This window comes from Vanessa cardui, chromosome 14 (assembly GCF_905220365.1).
Source record: "Vanessa cardui chromosome 14, ilVanCard2.1, whole genome shotgun sequence".
Lineage (NCBI taxonomy): Eukaryota > Metazoa > Arthropoda > Insecta > Lepidoptera > Nymphalidae > Vanessa > Vanessa cardui.
The window spans coordinates 3,857,125-3,878,706 of NC_061136.1; the positions used below are offsets into that span (position 1 = coordinate 3,857,125).

Here is a 21,582-nt window from a genome sequence, read left to right on the forward strand (position 1 = left end):
ATAATGTTTATACAAAAGAAAATAAAAAAGTATTCCATCAAAGCTGATATACATACTATTAATACAAGAAATAAGAATAAATTTGTAACCCCTAGTTTCCGTTTGCATACGGTAAAGAGAACGTTTTTGGGCAATGATATACGCATATATAATAAGATATCGAGAAATATAATCAAGGTTTCCATTTTCAAAATTTAAAAATATTATTAAGACTAAATTAATAATTAAATCGTATTATTCATTAGAAGAGTACTTTCTGGAAAGTAACCCCTGGAGTTAGGCTCGGATTCCATGATAGGACACTAATTACTGTAAATAACAGCATTGTAAATTTGTTTATATGAAAAGAGCAACTATGCGAGTTTCTTGCCGTAATTTTTCGCTAGAAGCTGCTTTCCAAAACGGTGGTAGCATTTAATCATTAACCATTCAAAAACGCTTCATTGTAAAGCTTACTTGAATAAAATTGATATCTATGTAAAAGATAATTAAGTTTGTAACACTGAAAAAATAATTGTGAAGCAATTATTACTAACACATTAGCTGTGTACATAAGACGAATACCATTTACGTCGCGATTAAGAAACTATTCATTCAAACTTCAAAAGTAATTTAAAGTTAAAGAGACATCTATAGCCATGCTCGAAACGTAATGGGGAAAGTTTGAATAAAGGCCGATAGATCATTTAATAAGGTCTGAGTATTGTCACTGTTTTCTATTAGAGATTCTTACATATTGTTATAACTTTGTATTGGAATTTACGTGATATTCAAATTTCCAGTCATAGTGTAGGCAGACGGCAAGATCAGAGATTCTAAGTGGTCAACACCGCACAAAGACTTAAACGCTGTAAGCAGTAGTAATTATTATTTCTTACTTTGCCTATAAGTCACCTATCTTTGGAGCTAAGATACGTCAATTGTGCATTACTTTTTCACACTTCAAACTGGAACCCAATAAAAATAGCAATGAGTGCCTACCTAGAAGGGCTTTCAAGAAATTAAGTGAATATTAAAAATATATAATGCCAACTATACAAATATACATTTATTTTTATTACTTAATATGGTATATCGATCGTGTACCTAATATAATTTAGTTGTACCCGATTATTTATAATATTTGATGGTGACTTTATTGATTAAATTGAGGTGTAATTTATTACACTAGAAATCTTTCGGAAGGATATTTAAATTAGTAGAAACCAGGTCAAACTCCGAAGTACAGTTTCGAAGAAAAGCGGACAAAAAATAGTAAACGAGTAAAGCGACTTTATTTTATAAAAGTATAGCATAAAGTCGCCATACATGTCCACTCATATTCATATTGATTGAATTTTTAACAATAATATAAAGCTCACTAAAGAAACACACTCAAAAAGAAGTTTAAAAAAAAGTGTCATCTTGTATATGTCCTGTTATGCCAATGAATCTTTGAGAAAATGACATGGAGCTATTTTCACCACGCTGTGTATAATTTTATTAAAATTGAACGCATGCAGGTTTCCTTACAACGTTTTACTTTCCCGCTGAGCATGAAATGAATTATAAAGACAAATGAAGCAAATTGAAATTCAGTGGTGGTGAATGGGTTTAAAATTACAACCATCTGTTTAAATAGACGTGATTTGTCCAGTAGGTCAATAGTTTTTTGATAACATATCAGTGGCCACCGTTGCCTATAGAAAATGGTGCTGTATGAGATATTAACCATCACCAATGTGCCATTACCGTTGGTTCAAGGGTTCAGACATCCTTTTAACCGGAATGCAACAATACTTACTTTTACTGTCTGTCAATAGAATATCTGATGAGTAGGTGATACCTACTCCGAAAATCTTGCGCAATAATTGATAATTTGAAATACAAAAAAAAATTGAAACGGTTGACTTATTAAAAAAAGGCGAGGTCATTAAATACCTACTCTTAATAAGAGCTTCGATACAAATTCGGTCCATTTAATTATACACGGAAGCCGGGGAATTGAAAATTGAGCGACCCAAAGAATAATTACCGCGCAGTAAATTCGATTCAGGTTAATTCCGCAGCTACGTGAATATTGTATACATTTTTGCAATAATGGTCTTTATTGATATTGAGGTGTGAGTTATTGATAAAATAATCCCATATATGATAGATTGGATTTAGCTTCTTCTTAAAAATATATAGCGTAATTTTATCTTTTGAAAATCGAACGTGTGAACGTGTGTATTGTTATCAGATAAATGACAGAATTTCTATTTTTAATTATTAATATTACGAGTGAGTTGAAGAAATACAATTTTTCTTATAATTCAAATAAAGAATATTTTAACAAACATAAGACAAATTCGTTTTTTTCTCTATTATCAACAAACACTTAAAAGAGTAATTCGATTTTGGCTCTATGATTAAATAAATAGTGCGAAAGTCCTAAGCTATCAAAAGAAGATCCCAAGAAAAACATCGAGAATCTGAATAGAATTACTAATAGGACATCGACTTTGCTTGCAGCACGTCGTGAATAAATCAAAACAATAAAAACAAAATGTACATACACAATTATTCGACAACTATGATTTAATATAAGTTAGTACAAATATATAAATGATTTTTATTTAAGACGGCATCTATTAGCATTCAACCTTAAACATTAAACATTAATTTACACTCATCATCATCTTCCTGCTCTTATTATAATTTTAATTTGGGTCGCCGAAGTATGTCTTCTTCCATAATCTAATCTCACGAGTAACATTCTTTCGAGCCATATCGAACACACTCTGTCCATCGTTTCTTTGGTCGTCCCCTTCTTCTATATCCACAAAGATTGCACAAAGCCCTACGCCCAAAAAAATCTATCTAACCTGTTGTGTATCTATCTGCTTGATGTTCTTTCATGATCAAGCTACTGAACTGAGATTGATTAAATTAAGTATTAATTATGTTTGAACTGCAAATATGGAGGATGTTTTTAAATGCCTAACACCTAATGACTTATGTATTACTCAAATACGAACGAAACCGCAGCTGTCAACTAGTATTGTTGTTAGTGTGATAGAGTATTCTAATAAATAATAATTTAAATGTTTTATATTTTATAAGACAATGTAGCTGCTGAATTTAGAGGCCGAGAAACCCTCGGGCAGAAAAGAGGAGGCCTCTATTTCTTTTCCAATAAAATTGAGGTATATTTTTCAGTCAAGTATTTGAATTATTTATTACAACACAGATTAAATTATTTAAATTTTTTTATAAATATCCAATGAATTTTCAAGAAAAATGCTTATAAAAATCTCTCTCTAATAATATTTTAAAAGATTTTTTATTGTATTTCGCTTTGTCTACATCGAATATTTCTTTTCGATGGTTTTTTTTTTCTTTTATTACATATATATTGTGGCTCATAGGGTCAACCTTAAAGGTCTTAATGTCTCGGGGCTATGACCTCCTTTAAAACCAGCTCTTACAATGTATTGTTAATAATCATTAAGGTGCATTTTATATAATTCTCTTTGTCATATAATTTAAGCTGTGAGTTGATAGCTAAAATTTACTACTTATAACCTTAAATTATATTTTTTTTATATATAGCTATAATTTATTTAGGTTTTTTTTTGGAATAAGTCTTGAACAAAACTATGGTCAAGATTGATGATAATTTCATGAGAAAAGAGTTTGACGCTTGAATATTTAAAACCTTCTTGAGTAAACTAGGCACGAGGCATGTGGGAATAATTCTTTATCACGTCAAGCGATAAGGTTCGTCACCTTAAGATCTATTTTCGTATGCTCAGTTTGAGCAATAATCTGCTTTACCGATCGGGAATGACATATTACGACGCAATGACTTAATGTTTACATTCAAAAGGTAATAAGAGTTTAAGACTCGATAAAGGAATCAATTTGAAAACTGACGAAGGTTTTCTTACTCTGACTGTACTTTTGAGTTTGGACATATTGTTCATCAGATTGCATTGAAACTTCCTACTACCTGTGCAAATAAAGAATGTTGACTAGTGCGTCGTCTCTATTTACCTCTCACTCGGACACTACAGCTATGCTCCTCATAATATATTGACGAGGTATCATAATAAACATTAACTCTATGATTATAATTTGGAGTAGGTTTATTTCAATTACTACTAGAAATCCGACTCGAAAGCAATTTACTAATAAATAGAGTAAGCGTACTTAGGAATAAAATGTTTAATCCTTTTTATTTATTTTTAGTTTATATGATTTTATTTATTTTATTAATGAGTAATAGGTATACAGTAAATATAATTTTGTCTACGGCTTTTAGAATATGTACAAACTTTCATCGTCTATTACGGTTTCTTTTAATGAAAACCGTATCAAAACCTGTTGAGTGTTTCAGAAAAGCGGAGATCAAGACTTATTTAATAACTATTATTAATATTATATTTATTCAATAGCATAATATATATATACACATATATAATGAATGAAATATAATCCCATTCAGTCTTCGAATTAAGCTTAAAGCTTATGTTAGGAGAGGCGACGTCAAATTGCTATAGGATGTATAGAATCTAACCTGTGACTATTTATATTGCTAGGCGGCTCTTCAACCTTTACGCTATAGGCACCACTAATAACATTTATTGATTGATATTTAGTCGATATAAGTTAGGATCTGAGATGGCCCAGTGGTTAGAACACGTGCATCTTAACCGATGATTGTGAGATCAAATCTAGGCAAGTACCACTATATATTATACATATATATATATATATATATATATATATATATATATATATATATATATATATTAAGTATATATAGTATATAAGTTATATATTAAGCATATATATATATATATATATATGCTTAATTTGTGTTTATAATTCATCTCGTGCTCGGGGGTGAAGGTAAACATCGTGAGGAAACCTGTATGTGTCTAATTTCATCGAAATTCTGCCACATGTGCATTCCACCAACCCGCATTGGAACAGCATGGTGGAATATGTTCCAACCCCTCTCCTTAATGGAAGAGGAAGCACAGCCGTGGGAAATTTATAGGCTGTTACTTTACTTTACTTTCAATAGAAGTAGCAAAAGCACATCAATCGTCTAATACATATGTAATATTTTTATTATACATTCCGTCGAACGAGGCCATTCATTCGTCTGTATATAGTTATATAGTTTTATATATGTGCCCACTAACGATGTATAAATCATCAATATAAACACAATGAGTGCAATCGTATGGGCTACGACCCGCGAGGCGCATTCATCATCCACATAATCTTGTTTCCGTACTGACGCGGACGTATTGGACAATATATTTCGTTTATATTTTCGTTTTGATTACTTTTATTGTTCGAATATGAATTTATGTGATGTCAGAGCTAATTTACAACAATTAATATTCGTTTGAATTTTATTTATGTTATGTATATGTTTATATATGTGTATATGGTGTGATGTCCGTTTCAGTTTACGGTGGGATATTATAGTTATACATATACTTATTTGAAAGATAACAAAATTGAATTTCTCAATCAGATATTTGGTCAAGAACACTTCTGTTTGAAAAAGAGCTTCGAAGGGTCAATGTCGAACTCGGGTACTCCTGCTCTGCGACCGTATAACGTAACCACTTAACCAAATGTTTTATATTGTACTTGTTAATTGTGGCGTATTATAAATAAATTAGCATTTCACACTCAATGGCCCACTAGAGCGTGTCAGTGGTCCGGAAACACTGGTTTGTGGTACACGCGCAATCAGCGTTGACAAACATCAGTACGGATAAAACGACAACGTTTAAAAGACATAAACTTGCACATCAATCAATCTAATCTGTAATACTCTTTAATTTACTGATTTAAATGTATTGGCAATCGATGCAGCACACAAGTGTACAAGCTGAATATCATTACCATTTGTGTATATGTGTGTAATTCAAGTTAGCCTTTATATTGCTAAATGATTATAGTAAAGCCTTTTTGTCAATTAATTGAACTTGAATGTCGTTTATATATATTTATGTACAGTAAAAATTAGATAAAATGTAGGCATATTAAAATAAATGATATTACTGTTAAATATCCGTTGAGTTGCATGAGTTATTTTATGTAATATAATATTCCATACTAAAAGGTCTGTAATAAAGTGATGCTAATTAACAGGACCTCTAGTTCAGCCGTTGAAGAGTCCCACGAGTAAAGTGCTAACGTATATAAGGCTTGTATTTATAATTCTTATCAATCTCAGCATCGTTTTTCATTTAAAAAAAAAACTATATTCGATGCAAATGTTATGATAGGTATGAACGAATTGCAACAAATATCTAATAGATAGTGGTTATAACGCGTGCATCTTAAACGATGGTTCAAATCCAGGCAAAGCACCACTATATATATGTGCTTGTGTTTATAATTCATCTCGTACTCGGCGGTGAAGGAAAACACCGTGAGGAAACCTGCATGTGTCTAATTTCATCGAAATTCTGCCACATGTGCATTCCACCATTGGAACAGCGTGTAGGAATATGTTCCAAACCCTCTCCTTAATGGAAGAGGAGGCCTTATCTCAGCAGTGGGAAATGTACAGGCTGTTACTTTACTTTACTTTACTTTTATGGGTTTCATTGTGCATTGTACTATGTCATACTTAGAATTTTTTTTTTGTTATGACGTTATTTTATGCGGCTTTTAGAATAGTGAATTGGTTGAAATTCTCACTTACGGAAAAAGTGGGATGCGTTATCAAGGCGAATTAGCTCTCTCTTTCTCTTATTTTATGTCGGGTTTATTTAAAATTATTGTTTTACTTCACGGATTTTAAATAACAATTTATATTAATATAGCGAAAGTACTTCGTTCCAACCAAGTGCATAAAACCTATCGTTTTTTTAACTATTATTATCATGCGTCATTCAAATATTGTCAACCGAAATTCAGCCACACGTGTTTCCATTAACGCGCATATAGCGTGGCGGCATATGCTTCAAACCTTCTACTCAAAGGAATACGAGGTTAAGGCCTCTTTTTAACTGGGCTAAGGCCTAGCAATGGGAAATTTACAGGTTGTCATTGTATTTTATGGCAACTATGTTACAATTCGTTGTAAACGATAATCACATCTGTATTATGTCATGTTTATTTGTCTGTCAATTTAAAAGTATTATGTAGACTCTTCTTCTGAGTAGTTCGACTTTCAGGATAAACGCTACAAAAAAAATACTAGCTGAAGTTGCGTTTTTACCCGCGCGAAATTACGTACTAAAGGGTCAACTTGACGGATGAAATAAAAAAGTAGCCTCTGTTCTTCCCCAGGATTCAAACAATCTATACATCAAATTTCATCTAAATCTGTTCACCGGTTTAAGTTTTAAGAGGTAACAGACAGAGTTACATTCAAATTAATATTAATAAGATTTAAAAAACGAATTTTATTCACATCCATCTCAATTAGTGTAGTCGTCACTATAACGTTCTAGAACTTAAGTAAAGTACCGCCTCTTAATTATGTCAGAGTTTATTTATCGCGTTTTTATGCGACCATTACTCTTACGATGCAATTTTCAGGGACTAATTATCGAACCTTATAAAAATAAAATTTAACGATATGCCATTCGTTCTTTGTTTATAGACGCCTGATGGAGCATAATGGACCTTTTTTCTTTCTCGTTGATTGGCTCTTTAAAATCTTTCGCTACAATAATATTTTAACGGTATTCTTTATTAATTCATCATTTTATACTACATACGTACGTACGTAATTAACAGACGTTCTATTAGCTGATGTATAGCTATCATAATGAAAGAAAGAGGTATGTGTGTGCTTCAACTTCGAATACAAAAAAATAGTCTTATTCGAATACTTTATCCAAGTTACTTATTACAAGCACTTTTGATTTGTCATTTTCAAATCAAATCAATCTAACGATGAAGATGAAATGTAAAAAATATATTTCATAGCAATATATTATACCTATCTATACCTAACTATAGTAAGGTCAAATAATGTAGCCAAGAAAACATATTTAGAATTGGATGTATAGTTCCGAACTCCTCATATACAAATAAATAAATTGTCCCTATCCATAATAATTATTAGTAAATAAATCGACCACCAGAATGTAAATTCTACCGACAAATAGTGGCCCAGAAATTCAATGGGTACAAATTTTGTAGAACACCCCCTACTTTAAAAAAAAATAACAAATATTCGAGAACAAACAATGAAAATAAAATACAAAAACATTACTGTAAAAAAAATAGAATGAAAAACAAAATCGTGAATCTCAATTTCAATATCAGTGGAAATCTGAATCGTCGAGGAATTGGGAAACAAAAAACGTCTGTTACCAAATAAATTACAAACAATTAAATAACTGGCATTAAAAATGCCAAATTAACTCCGTATGATTATGTGTTGCGCTTTCTCGTCTAAATCGCAGAATTGATTTAGTCAAAATTTGGTATGAATAACGTTTGAATCCCAAGAAGAAACTAGTATAAGGAAAATTCGAAATCAAGAACGACCAATATCCATATTTATATTACGAATGTAAGTTGTCAAGGCATAACAACAGCTATTTTTCCTATCAGATTTGGCAGCCCGGAAACAGGAATAGTAACTCCATATATCGTATACGGAGTTTCTATACTGATAATGTCTACTAGTGAATTGCGTAAGTGTGCAACACACGCGTGCTTCAAGAGATAACGACGTCAAATTATGCTTATTCAAATAAATCGACTGCAATGATAGACTAATATGAACACATACTATTTAATTGGATCGTTAGACTACTGACTAATTATGAGGTTGATTCCAAGAGAAATGTAGATAAATGTGTGTGTAGAAACCGTGTATCTTAAATTATAGCGATTTTAATACCAGGCAACAAGCGAAATGAGGAGTTTTTCTCTCAACGGTATTATGAGCAGTTATTTGGTACATTTATATGTAATAATCCGCACTGGAGCAGCGTGGTGGGTTCACCTTCAAACCTCAATGAGACATTTACAGGTTGTTACTTTTACTGTAAGATTTCGTGATGCATGATTACATTAAATTCCTGATTTGGGATTCGAGCCTAACCAAAGTTCGAAGCTAGAGTGTACAAATAAAACAAAAAAAATATTTTTTATTTTTCAGAATTACTCAAGCAAGGAAGCAAGTAATTTAACACTCCCGTCAAAATCAAAATATACTTTATTCGACTATCTTTCACAAGTCTTTAAATCGTCATTGTAATCTTCATTTAACAAACTATATTAAGTGAAGCTACCAAATTGGGTTGATAAGCAGGTAAATCCTTAATGAATGATCACTTTACGATTGATAGATAGAGGATATCTATAGAACGAGGATAAATGGCTAATTATAACACACACAAAAAAACACTATCTTAATTATTTTGAAATCCATAGATGATACTTTAATAAAACATGGATAGTATATGAAGTTAACTTACGTGTAATTGAAGCGGCATAAATCATTGTTGTCGGTTGGATTGGGTGCGGGAACAGCGGCCCAGTGGACGGCGCGACCACCGCTAGTAACAGCTGCCAGCAACCTTTGTCTACATCCACAAGATGACCACACACTTGCGCTTGCTATGCCACCAGCCTATAAGAAAGTTCCTTGTAAGTATTTCAATCCTTATTTGTTGCAGAATTATGACAGTTTTGGAAACAAGATGGTTTTCATAGAATCGACAATTCGATAAGTCTTTTGTAATGAACTGTACTAACCACCACCCCGCATTAGAACAGCGTGGTAGAATATGTTCCAAACCTCAATTCCATTTCCAAATATCAAAGAGAACAAGGTCTTAGCCCAATAGTGAGAAATTTACAGACTGTTGTTGTTAGCTGTACTAAAATTAAGTTTGTATAATGCCTTATATTAAAAAAAAGGTTTTTTGGTTAGTAACAGTCGATTAGAACAATGATATTAACTCGTCACCAGACAATATACTCGTACGGTGGTGCTGTTATAATATTTAATATGCCATGTGATCTCAGGTATTCCTGCGAATTTTATAGTTGAAATGGTTTATTTGCATGTCAAAACTGGAATTGATAGTTGTAGCAGTTCTACGAACTACTATTATTTAAGTGTACGAGTTTGTAATAACCATTGTTAGTGAGGTCTTTTTATCAAATATTATAACACCAAAATAACATTCGCGTAGAGAATCAATAGTAGTGTCAATTCATGAATCACGTAGGTGACCACAAGTTATCGGTTGTCCATTTTTCCCGTTATCTCGACTGTCATAAGGAAACGTCAGTTCATAAATCACAAAGGTGACATTATCTCTGTCGTAAAATAAATAAAATGAAATACCTGTAATGGCGTCGGCAAGTTCTCGACGAGGAGGTAACACTTGGACGTCGAATTCCAACGACGAATTCGCTCGCGCGCCAACACGTAGTGTGTTTCTATTTCTTTACCCTCAACAGCCACCAGCTCCGCCTGACAAATGATATGATATTATTTTTTAAATTAAGAACATGTGCTGGATATGTAAAGGATAATTGAAGTTAGTAATTGGACTGATCCAAAGTGATGAGGCCACCGTTCACGCCATTAGGATTATTGCAGCGTTTTCTTTGTAAACTTTATTATTAAACTAATAATTGTAATAGGATATTTTTATTGTACTGTCTTTATGTAAATTCGTGGCTTAAGGTGTTTATAAATTTATTAATGAATACATTAGTTCAGAATAACAAATAAATTTATTGTACTCGTATCTTTAATAATACTAAAAATGTGAGAGTATGTTTGTCCTCTGTGAAGCTTTTATGGCTTAAACTTAAACGCTAAACCGATTTTGATGTGATTTGCTAAGAAGCAAATTGTATCACAATGGATAGTCTTAGACTTTTTTAATTCACTTTTAATGAGAGTTTAACGAAGAGTAGTATGAAATTTCTCTGGTTTTGATTTTGATGAAAATCTATTAGAGAGTGCAGGAATGCAGACTATTGATAGAAGTTACAAAATCTATTTTAATATAATTGTTAAAGATAAGTGACGTGAGCCAATACTTTCTATCGATATTGATCTCGAATCCTTGGAAATGAAATACGTACTACATACCCACGTGGGTATTTTGTAATGGTAAAAAAAGACCTTCTAAAAGTTAGAAGTGCGTGGAGTAGGACTTTCATAAATAATGTTTTTATATAAAAATTGATAGCAATGGATTTTCGTGATAAACTGAAGCCTACGCGTATGAAGAAGCCGGCTTAGCTGGTACGTATTATAATATATACACAGGGACTTTTTCATGTATTTTAATACTATTTTTAAGATGGAATAAATGATCACCGCTAAACACATGCCTTCGTTTTTCTCAAGGTTTGGAGCTTCCCCCAAATAATGTTTCAATCATAGTCTAGTAGTAGAATTGTAATATATCTAACTCATACATATTTTTTTACAAAATAACGGCACCAAATAAATACTTTACCAAAATAGATGTAAAATCAAGGCCATAGAAAATTTCATTTCGTATTTTGTACCCTTCTATTTTGTCTACAAATTTAAATAGGCCCAAACGGTATGTATACGCGTCGAAAAAAAAAATATTCTTACAAATCGTTTCATAAAGGAAATATCTGAGAAGACCGACATAAAAAAATTCAATCGAATTGAGAAATCTACTTTTAAATTTGTTGAAAGTAAGCCGCTCCAAAGGGTCAAGCGACATTTTTTTTTTCTTTTTTATGATTTGGCGCACGAGCATATGGGCCACCTAATGGTAAGTGGTCACCATCACCCATAGACAATGTTCCACTAAACTTGGGAACTAAGATGTCATGTTCCTTGTGCCTGTAGTTAAAACAAAAAACTCACCCTTTTAACTACTAGTAAATATTTTATACTAAACCTATGCTGTTATTTTCTCAAGCCTATTATCGATATATATTATCACTTATTCGTATTGGAACATTTAGGCCTCGTAAATCTATAGGTTATCCTCAAGTCGCGTGCTTTCCACTGATACGGAGTTTTATTATGTTTTATTTCTGCATTTATTGGCTCTCGAACGAGAGGACGCCCTATAACAGTATGAAAATATATTTTTCCTGAGTATTCTTTATTGAAGACATCTTTATTTCATCCCGTTCTAATATAATGATATCGATTTCAAGAGGTCATTAGATACGACTTATTATTGTTCGTGAATGGGTTATTATTTTTTGTTTCTTATACAATATGTTTTGTGCACTTATGACATAATAAAGAAAAATAATAGAAAAACATAATACAGGAAAATGAGGTCGAATATTTCAATGTTGTGTGTTTGTGTGTAAGGAAATTAAGGAAAATAAATTAGTTATATTCTTATTGGTTCTTTTCGAAATATGAAGTTAAGTACCCAATTTTCATTAATGTGTATTATTAAAGGTTATGTTTTCAAAAGGATTTCATATTTATAATAAAACCATATACTTCTCGCATACATTAGAAATCCATTTTCAACATCATCTAAAAAGATTAATTTAAGCTAATCTGTTTTACATTTTATACCAATATTAATGTTTCCGGTTCTTTCTATAGACTTTTTTTTTAAAAAGTTAAGTCAATTTGCAATATATTTCGTAATAAGTAGTAACAGTAAATACCCACCGCTGAGCAAAATAATCCTTTGGATAATGTGATTTTCTTACATGTGAGACAAGCAAGTTCCTTACGATGTATTTATTCAACGCTGTCATGAAATTCTTTCTGAATACAAATTTAGATCAATTCATGAAATCCTATAGGTCCGAATTACGTCTGGGTCTTAAAATGCAATCTTTAATTAACATCCATGTAATAATAATAATAAATCTCAGCTCTTTCTTTTCATTTCATCGGATCAGTAGATAATAAACAATTTACCAATAAAGCATTAAAAATAAACAAAATAGGAAAACGTTTTATAAAATCAGATGAAAATCCTCAACCTTTTTAGGTCAATAACTTTTTTCAGCTGAAAATAGGAAGCCGAGACAGAATATGAAAAAGCGTTGCTCATCTTTCTTCAAAGCAAATACGAGCAAACGGGTTTCGTGCCAAATTTACTGGAAGTCTACTTCAAAAGAAATCTGTTTTGGGTAGGGGAGCACGAAATTGTATTGTGGTCAGTTGGACTATAATATAAAGTCCGTAGATTGTATGTATTTAATACTCACATTTTATCAAACGAGTCGGAACAATCCAATTGAGGAGAAACGTTGTAATAAAGATATAACTAAAAAATTGGGTAAACATTATGGACAATTTTAGATGTTGATACTTTTTAAGATAATCTTAAAAAGTCGAACGAAATTGATTATAGTATATTCGTTTAAAATTGAAACGAGCTTTGTATTAAATATAAGATAATTATTGCCAAGTTTATTAAAAACTAGATTTTTTGTCAACAGAGTTGACATGATAAAGAGGTAATTAATTGTTGCTATTTTATACGATTTTCAAGGAAATTAACCTAGATTATATTTAAATCAGGCATATAATCTTTTATTTTTTTATATATCATATAAGGCGGACTAGCAAGGCTGGTCACCTGATGGTAAGTGGTCACCAAATTGATTCTGTAAGAAATATCATTCATTTTTCATATAACTAATGCATCGCCAATCTTGGGAACCAAACAAAGATGTTATATCCCTTGTGCTCAAAACTTACACTGGCTAAAATACCCTTTAAGCCGGAATATAACAATAATAAGTATTGCTGTTTGGCGTTAAACTATATGATGGATGGTACCTACTCAGACGAACTTGCACAAAGCCCTACCACCAAGTAACTGCTATATATTTCAGTCGCGGAATTGTTAGAAAAACTATTACGTTATTGACTTAAACGTTGTCATCGATTTTATTTAGTTTTTACGTTATTAAATTTACATCAGCAAAAAATGTTAATAAGTATTTCAAAACATTAAACTTCTCACGAAGTTGTATAAGTAAATTCTTAACTCATTAGCTGAGGTCTTATCAACTTCTAAGTCATTTTGTTCGTGGATTAAGCGAGCTTGTTTTTTTTTCTTTACGGCGAGACCCTCGGCTATTATGCAGGGGAGAATAATTTTCACCTCATTGATTTTCTATTGTTCCTTTACGTTCACAAAAACCGTATCTGGAATAGAATCGGTTTTCTCGATATTTACGCTCGGTAGATGATGTGATCACTGTAATGAATGAACTACCGTGTCGCGTAAAACTTTTACATTTTTTTTCTAATATAAATAAAAGCAAATCCGTTTGTCTCAATTTTTCTTGGCTTTAGGTATTTTAAAAACACAAAAGCCATATGGTACTATAATATATTAACAACCGAACATATTGTCGTGGGACTCCATGAATCCTAAACAATTTGTTTAATAAAATTTCCTTTATTACTAAAGGAATAAATTATTTATTCTTTTATAATAATTATGATAGTGAGAACTTTGTAGAGAAATGAATATACTAATGAAAATAACTATACTTGTCAATTCAGCATAAAAAAGCGATATGAAAAATCAACAGCAAGAAACAAAGTTTAGCAGTTCCAATTAAACCAAAACCTCGGTCGGTCCAAGTCAGTACATGTATTTAAAACAATAAAACAATACTTCTTGAATATGATTTAGTCCATATAGATTGGACCATATTTGACCATCGATGACAGTCTGGTAGCCTGAATATTTTAAACTGTTGAATAAAATAGTTAACATAGGTAAAAAAGTAATCGAGATAAATTCACCAATTAAATACGCTCGTGTACCATTCAAAAGTACTTTGACATGACATGTTACTGAACTATTTACTCATTAGATATTGCAAGCGAGTTGCTTTGCGAAATAACTAATTGCCGGTAATGTGTGACGTTCGTGTGTTATAATTGTCAATGTTTGAACACTCGTCGAGTTAATTCGTTAGGGCTTTGTGTCACAATGTCTGACTAGGTACCCACATCTCAGTGACGTACCACCAGACAGTAATACTAAGTATCTTAGCATGCCAGCTTGCGATATAAGTTAGTATGAATAATCTAAGATTAATCTAAGATTGAAGAATTACAAAACAATTAAGAATTCAAATCGTGCTTTTGAAGGAGACAATTTTCCAAGTGTAGATTAACTTAATAATAAACAACTAAGAATACTATTTAATTAAAATTTTCTTCATTATCTAAGCTAAAGAAATACTTAAGTAAATCTCCGAATTTATCTCATTAGACTGACAACACTGAAAACTTCTACAGAGTTTGTTGTGTTTTTAAAAACTTCACCCCTGGGGATGAAGATAACGAGATTAAAGGTGATCTTGGATGAAATTAGTTGATGATATTATACAGTACAGCATACTGATATTTGCACAGAAGCCCATAAAATCAGAACACAATATTTTAAAGGTTTACTTTTAAGCGGAAGAAGAAGTGACTGCTTGGACGAATTACAAAATTTTTCCACCATGTAACAAAAATTGTCCCAAAAAATATGAACGTAAGTTTGGCCAAAATATTTTTTGTTGTTATATTTAAAAGGAGGTCGCAAGAAATCAATAAACACTTTCATCAATCATGCCAACATTAAAAAACGAATTTCATCAAAATATTTTTTACGCAATTACATAACAGACAGTAAACTATCGGAATTATGCAACAATATGTTAAACCACAGTGCAACTAGTTTGCAACGTATGCTCAAAATATTCCTGTGTACAATTTACACAAAGGGTAACGTATATACTACACTAGTTATTCAAAGCTTCCATGTGTGTAACTTACACACATATAATGTATTAAAATGTTTCTAATACCTTACGTTTTCCATCAGACAGCATAGTTTTGCCCGGAGTTGTTTTTATGATGTTCTATATTATACTAATATTCTGTTCTATATTAAAACTATACACGTACATAGTGTTTGATACTTGTGGACTGGTTTTTTGAAGTGGTTGTTGATAATATAATAATTTTCCACTCATTTTTTTGGTCTAAGCTTTCTTACAGGAATTCCGAACCTTAGCTCTTGCGCTAACATTCTGGGTGGTGGCAGTCGAAAGATTTTCGAATTTTTTGATGAAAATCGTAGCATTATTACTAGATTAGAGTATATAAATGTTAATGGATTTTTGAGCCGAAAATTCTTATTTAGATTCGAGAGTCACAATTTGATTTACTAGACTTTACTTTTAATTTATAACTGGTAGTTTAACAGATTAACTTTTACGTTACTGATAATAGATTGAATAATAAACATTTAGTAAACACTTTTAGTACCGATGATAAAAAGTAATACATCGTAAAATCATAGTTTAGATATTTTTAACGTGATCGTTGCGTAAATAAATTGATAAATTTTAAAATTGAATTGAATTTAGTTCGGAAAGCCTTGCATATTTTTGTAATCACTAGGTAAATCTATTTTCACTTTATAAGCTAAAAAGCGTTAGTGTTATAAAAAAAAATAATCTATTGATTATTTAGACGAGTTATAATAACTAACATTGACTATCAACTCGTTTACTTTTAATTAAACATGGTTGTTTGAATTATTAATAAAGTAAAAAGTAAAGTAACAGCCTGTAAATTCCCACTGCTGGGCTAAAGGCCTCCTCTCCCTTTGAGCAGAAGGTTTGGAACATATTCCACCACGCTGTTCCAATGCGGGTTGGTGGAATACACATGTGGCAGAATTTCTATGAAATTTGTCACATGCAGGTTTCCTCACGATGTTTTTCTTCACCGCTGAGCACGAGATGAATTATAAAGACAAATTAAGCACATGAATCAGCGGTGCTTGCCTGGGTTTGAACCCGCAATCATCGGTTAAGATGCACGCGTTCTAACCACTGGGCCATCTCGACTCAAGACTTGAATTATTAATGTTGGTTGGAAATTCGTCTTTAAAAATACCTTTTTTATGCTATTGGTTTGCAGAAGAGCATAGGGGTCACCTGATTGTTAGTGGTCACCGCCACAAATAGACACAGGCGCTGTTAGAAATATTAATAATTCCTTACATCGCCAATGCACCACCAACTTTGGGAACTAAGATGTATTCCTTGTGCTTGGTTCACTGGCTCACTCACCCTTCAAACCAGAACACAACAATACTAAGTACTGTTGTTTGGTGGTAGAAGACAGGCTTACACAAAGCCCTACCATCAAGTAATGAGAACACTAAAAATTTACTGAATGAAGCTACAAAATATTTCTAATAAATGGGCAAAATCGATAATTATGGTTTGAAAATACATTAAATAATATGCATGGAAAGTTACGCCTTTCGAAAACATACTCGTACGCTTGCCAACTATGAACCGAACTTGCCATGTTAGAGCTCCAGACGTACGTAAAGTTGAAAACTTTATATATGCCAGCAATAAAACGCAACTATTGTAGTTTTACGAGTAAAATCTGCACATTATTCTACAGAAATAGCACAACACCAGTTTTATATCAGCTGGTTATTGAACTGCGTTAAATTGCGCGTTAAAAAAACCGTTTTGCATTATAGATTTCTTGTGATTCCATTTTTAAAATCTTGGTCTTCTTTTTTTTTTTGTTGTATCACAATCAGCCAGGGATTTTCTTTGAGAATTTGATTACAAAAAGCGAATGAATACTTGGCTCGAAAAATGTTAAAATTTTAAAAACATGGCGGCGAAACGGAATTTTGCAGTTTGTTGGTCCAGAGCCAAGAGAGGTGGTATTGCGGAACTGGAATTCATTTTCTTTATTAATTTTGTTAACATAACAAAGGATAATAAAATTTTAATCTTTGGCAAACATTCTGAATCGTATTTACATATATACAACTTTGTTGTTTGATATTAAACACAAAGAACTACTTTTAATCTGCATACATAAGGGGGTTTATAAGTAAAGTAACAGCCTGTAAATTTACCACTGCTGGGCTAAGGCCACTTCTATTACGGAGAGGGTTTTGAAACTTATTCCACCACGCTGTTCCAATGTGGGTTACTGGAATGTACATGTGGCAGAATTTCGATGAAATTAGACACATGCAGGTTTCCTCGCGATGTTGTCCTTCACCGCCAAGCACGAGATGAATTATAAACACAAATTAGGCACATATATATATATAGTGGTGCTTGCCTGTTTGACCCCGAAATCATCAGTTAAGATGCACGCGTTCTAACCACTGGGCCATCTCTCATGGGTTTATAAGTATATGAACAAAATTAAATTTCTTATTTTATCTCATTATGGCGGTAGTTTATTAAATGTCTTATAAATTAGCCATAAAATCCGCGGAACTGAATTAATAAGCTATAATTTAAGTAATAAATCAGTTTTAAGGGGTCATTAGCAAATTGCAAATTATTTAGGGTAGTCTGGAATTAATTCTTGCATAAGCAGTTAAACTCCCCGCAAACGCTTGCAGGAGATTTCGTCTATCCGTAAACTTGTCGAGACTTAATCTCGATCTAGTACATATTGCATGATTATGGCGAATGTATTTTTCAGTTAAATTAAAACGTTATTAATATTTTTTATACTGTACTACTACCAGCTAAAGATTTGTGTGCTGACTATAGGACACAAATCTTATCCCATATTATCTCCTACAAATATATAATCTTTGAAAGTGTTAGATATATAACAGCATTTAAAAGTATGAAAACATCAAGAAAATAGGTGATGGAATAGTATTATAATCGTTTACATTTCTGTATGTCTCTCTAATCGTTGTACATAAAATATCATATGATTTCTTTTTCTCATTAAATTATATCAAAATTATTATATAAAAATATTTTAGGTAGTACAATATAACAATTAATTATATGCACTGAGTATGCATACATTAAAATGAGCAATAATAAGCTGAGCAACGTCTAATACATTATTTATCCATAAAAAAACCTTAGAGTTTAGAGTAAAAAAAGTATATTTAAACAATTATTTAAAATTCCAATTTTGTGTTGAAACCAGAGCTGATTCCTCAACGTTAATCAAATGAGTAAAAACACATAAAAAGAAGGAAAAGATATCAAAAAGAGACAGGTATAGTTAATCAACCAATCAGAAGAAACGGTGGTAAACCCATAATGTAATGAGTATCAAATGACGGTATTGCAATTAATTGATTTTTTAATTGTTTCCCACAAAGGTTTTATTCACAATATATTAATGTTAAATGTTATGTTATGAGCCGAGATTGCCCAATGGTTAGAACGCGTACATTTTAACTGACGATTACGGGTTAATCAAGGCCAATCAAGCACCACTGAATATTCATGTGCTTTATTTGTGTTTATTATTCATCTCATCTCATTCATCGTGAGGAAACCTGGATGTGTCTAATTTCATAGAAGTTCTGCTACATATGTATTCCACTAACCCGCATTGGAACAGCATATGTTCCAAACCTTGCCCACAAAGGGAGAGAAGGCTTTAGCCCAGCAGTGGGATAATTGCAGGTGGTTGTTGTTATGTTAAAAATGAATTTTAGTCAACTTCTGAAAGACTTATAAGTACGAAATATAATATAGAAGATACGGTTCGAGAGAAAATTGAATACGAAAGGCATGCTGAAGATGGTCTTCCAATAATTCTTCGTTCACGTAATTAATTGAAAACTTAATTTATTAATTATCAATTTAAGGTATTATAATACGTATTGGGAGCCTGAAACGTAATTTTAACGTTCAGCTAAGCAAATCCAATCAGCGTAGATTAATGAAATTAGTCTGGCATGGCCTGACTTAGCAAACTTGCTTATGGTTATCTTGCGAAGATCTCGTGCGCTGGACGAGATTAGTATCGTATAGTCCATATAATGCTATATTAAAATAGGACTATATATTATTACTAGAATAGGGACCAGTGGTAGAGCTTTGAATAGGATATCAAGCCTTTGAGCGTTATAGTGCCAACCAGTATACAAGTTTTCCTTCAGACACAAGATGGTTTCGGGTTTATATTTCTTGTATAGGCACTACAAGTTTAGGTATTCATACATACTCCATGCTCTGTTCTAAGACTAAACCTGACTAAATAAGAATGGTTTACCTTTTCGAGTAAAGGTTAAATGTTAGACAGGTTAAATTAGCCGTAATGAATTGGACAAATGAAATTATGTCTATCAAACGAATCTCTTTAAAATGGAAGTCATATGTTGTGCAAATGGCTCCAGAGAATTCCAGAAAAATTTACCTGAAATTGCGTCAATATTTATTTATTTATTTTATGGAATAGGTGGCAAACGAGCAGGAGGCTCATCTGATGGAAAGTGACTACCACCGCCCATGGACATCTGCAACACCAGGGGGCTTGCAGGTGCGTTGCCGGCCTTTGAGAAAGGAGAAGGCTCTTTTCTTGAAGGTTCCCATGTCGTATCGGTTCGGAAAAACCGCCGGCGAAAGCTGGTCCGCGGCAGAGTGGTTGTGCGAGGCAGAAAATGTCTAAGAAATCGCAAAACCGCAAAATCGCAATATCGCTTACTCTTGATAACTCTCATTCTAATATGTCATTTTTATATCGCAGAACTGATATTGATCAATGTGTATTACAGGGCGAGATGATACGCCAGTAAGAAACTCAAAGAAAGACAATGATTGGTCTAGTTTCTGCTATGATTAAATTAGACATTAGATATAAAATGGTCGAGTGGTGTATACATCGGTTTTCATGGGTACGCCACTCCAAGGTCCCGGGTTCGATTCCCGGCTGAGTCGATGTAGATTATCATAAGTTTTCTATGTTGACTTGGATCTGGGTGTTTGCGGTACTGTTGCTACTTCCGATTTTCCATAAAACAAGTGCTTTAGCTTACATTGGGATCAGAATAATGTATGTGGTTTTGTCTCATATTTATTTTTAAAAAAAATCATCCAAGTAATTTCGGTAGGAAGACAATAAAACTTTCCTTATTTAAAATAGAAAAGTGATCATTTAAGTTCCAAAATATATTTTGATAAAACAGTACATCAATGACAAATTGTTCGTCACGTTTTCGTAAAACCATTCCTCCGTGACATTGGTGAACTAAGGACGCAGAATCCGCCGTCACAATTAAAAGCCAATAAGCAAAGAATCGAACCACATCACCGGGTTGGATTTTAATTAGCGCGGTGATCTTTACCCTGTGTGAATATAGGTTTTTTATTCCGGGAAATGAAAGCTTTCCCAAAGGATCGTCTAGAAATTACCTCTATATCCATTACCTACTTGAACGGGATTTCCAGCTAGCTCGTAAAGTATGTCGATCCTAATTACGATTTCTGTCATTTCTAATACAAAGTTTCACTTTGGATGTAATTGTATTAATCCCAATGCACGGTTCAGGATACCTTTAAACTTTAATAGCCTTAATCACATCTTTATCCGATCGAAATTTATGGGTATTCAAAGCAAACAAAAGTTCATACCAAAATTTCGAAGGGAATGAAAAATGTAATCTACATCATTTTTTTAACTTAAGTTTATTCTATAACTAATTTCATCAAAATCTGTTGAGTAGTTCAGTAGGGTAAACATAACAGACAAACAGAGTTATTTGCGTATCCATATAATAAAATTAGAGTGTCTCGTAATAACCGTTTGCTACGCAAATTTTATGTATATATACATGGTACATATACCAAAATAAC

The 21,582-nt window shown here is 32.2% G+C and overlaps 1 protein-coding gene across 1 annotated transcript in view; it reads right to left on the reverse strand.

Annotated features, from left to right (window-relative positions):
- LOC124535075 (C3 and PZP-like alpha-2-macroglobulin domain-containing protein 8) overlaps positions 1 to 21,582 on the reverse strand; it is a 240,584-nt gene that overhangs the window by 46,842 nt on the left and 172,160 nt on the right. Inside the window, exons 8-9 of the mRNA XM_047111123.1 lie at positions 10,319 to 10,447; positions 9,441 to 9,595 (exon numbers count right to left, since the gene is read on the reverse strand). Of these exons, the coding sequence (XP_046967079.1) occupies positions 9,441 to 9,595; positions 10,319 to 10,447 (284 nt within the window). The remainder of the gene's footprint in view (positions 1 to 9,440; positions 9,596 to 10,318; positions 10,448 to 21,582) is intronic.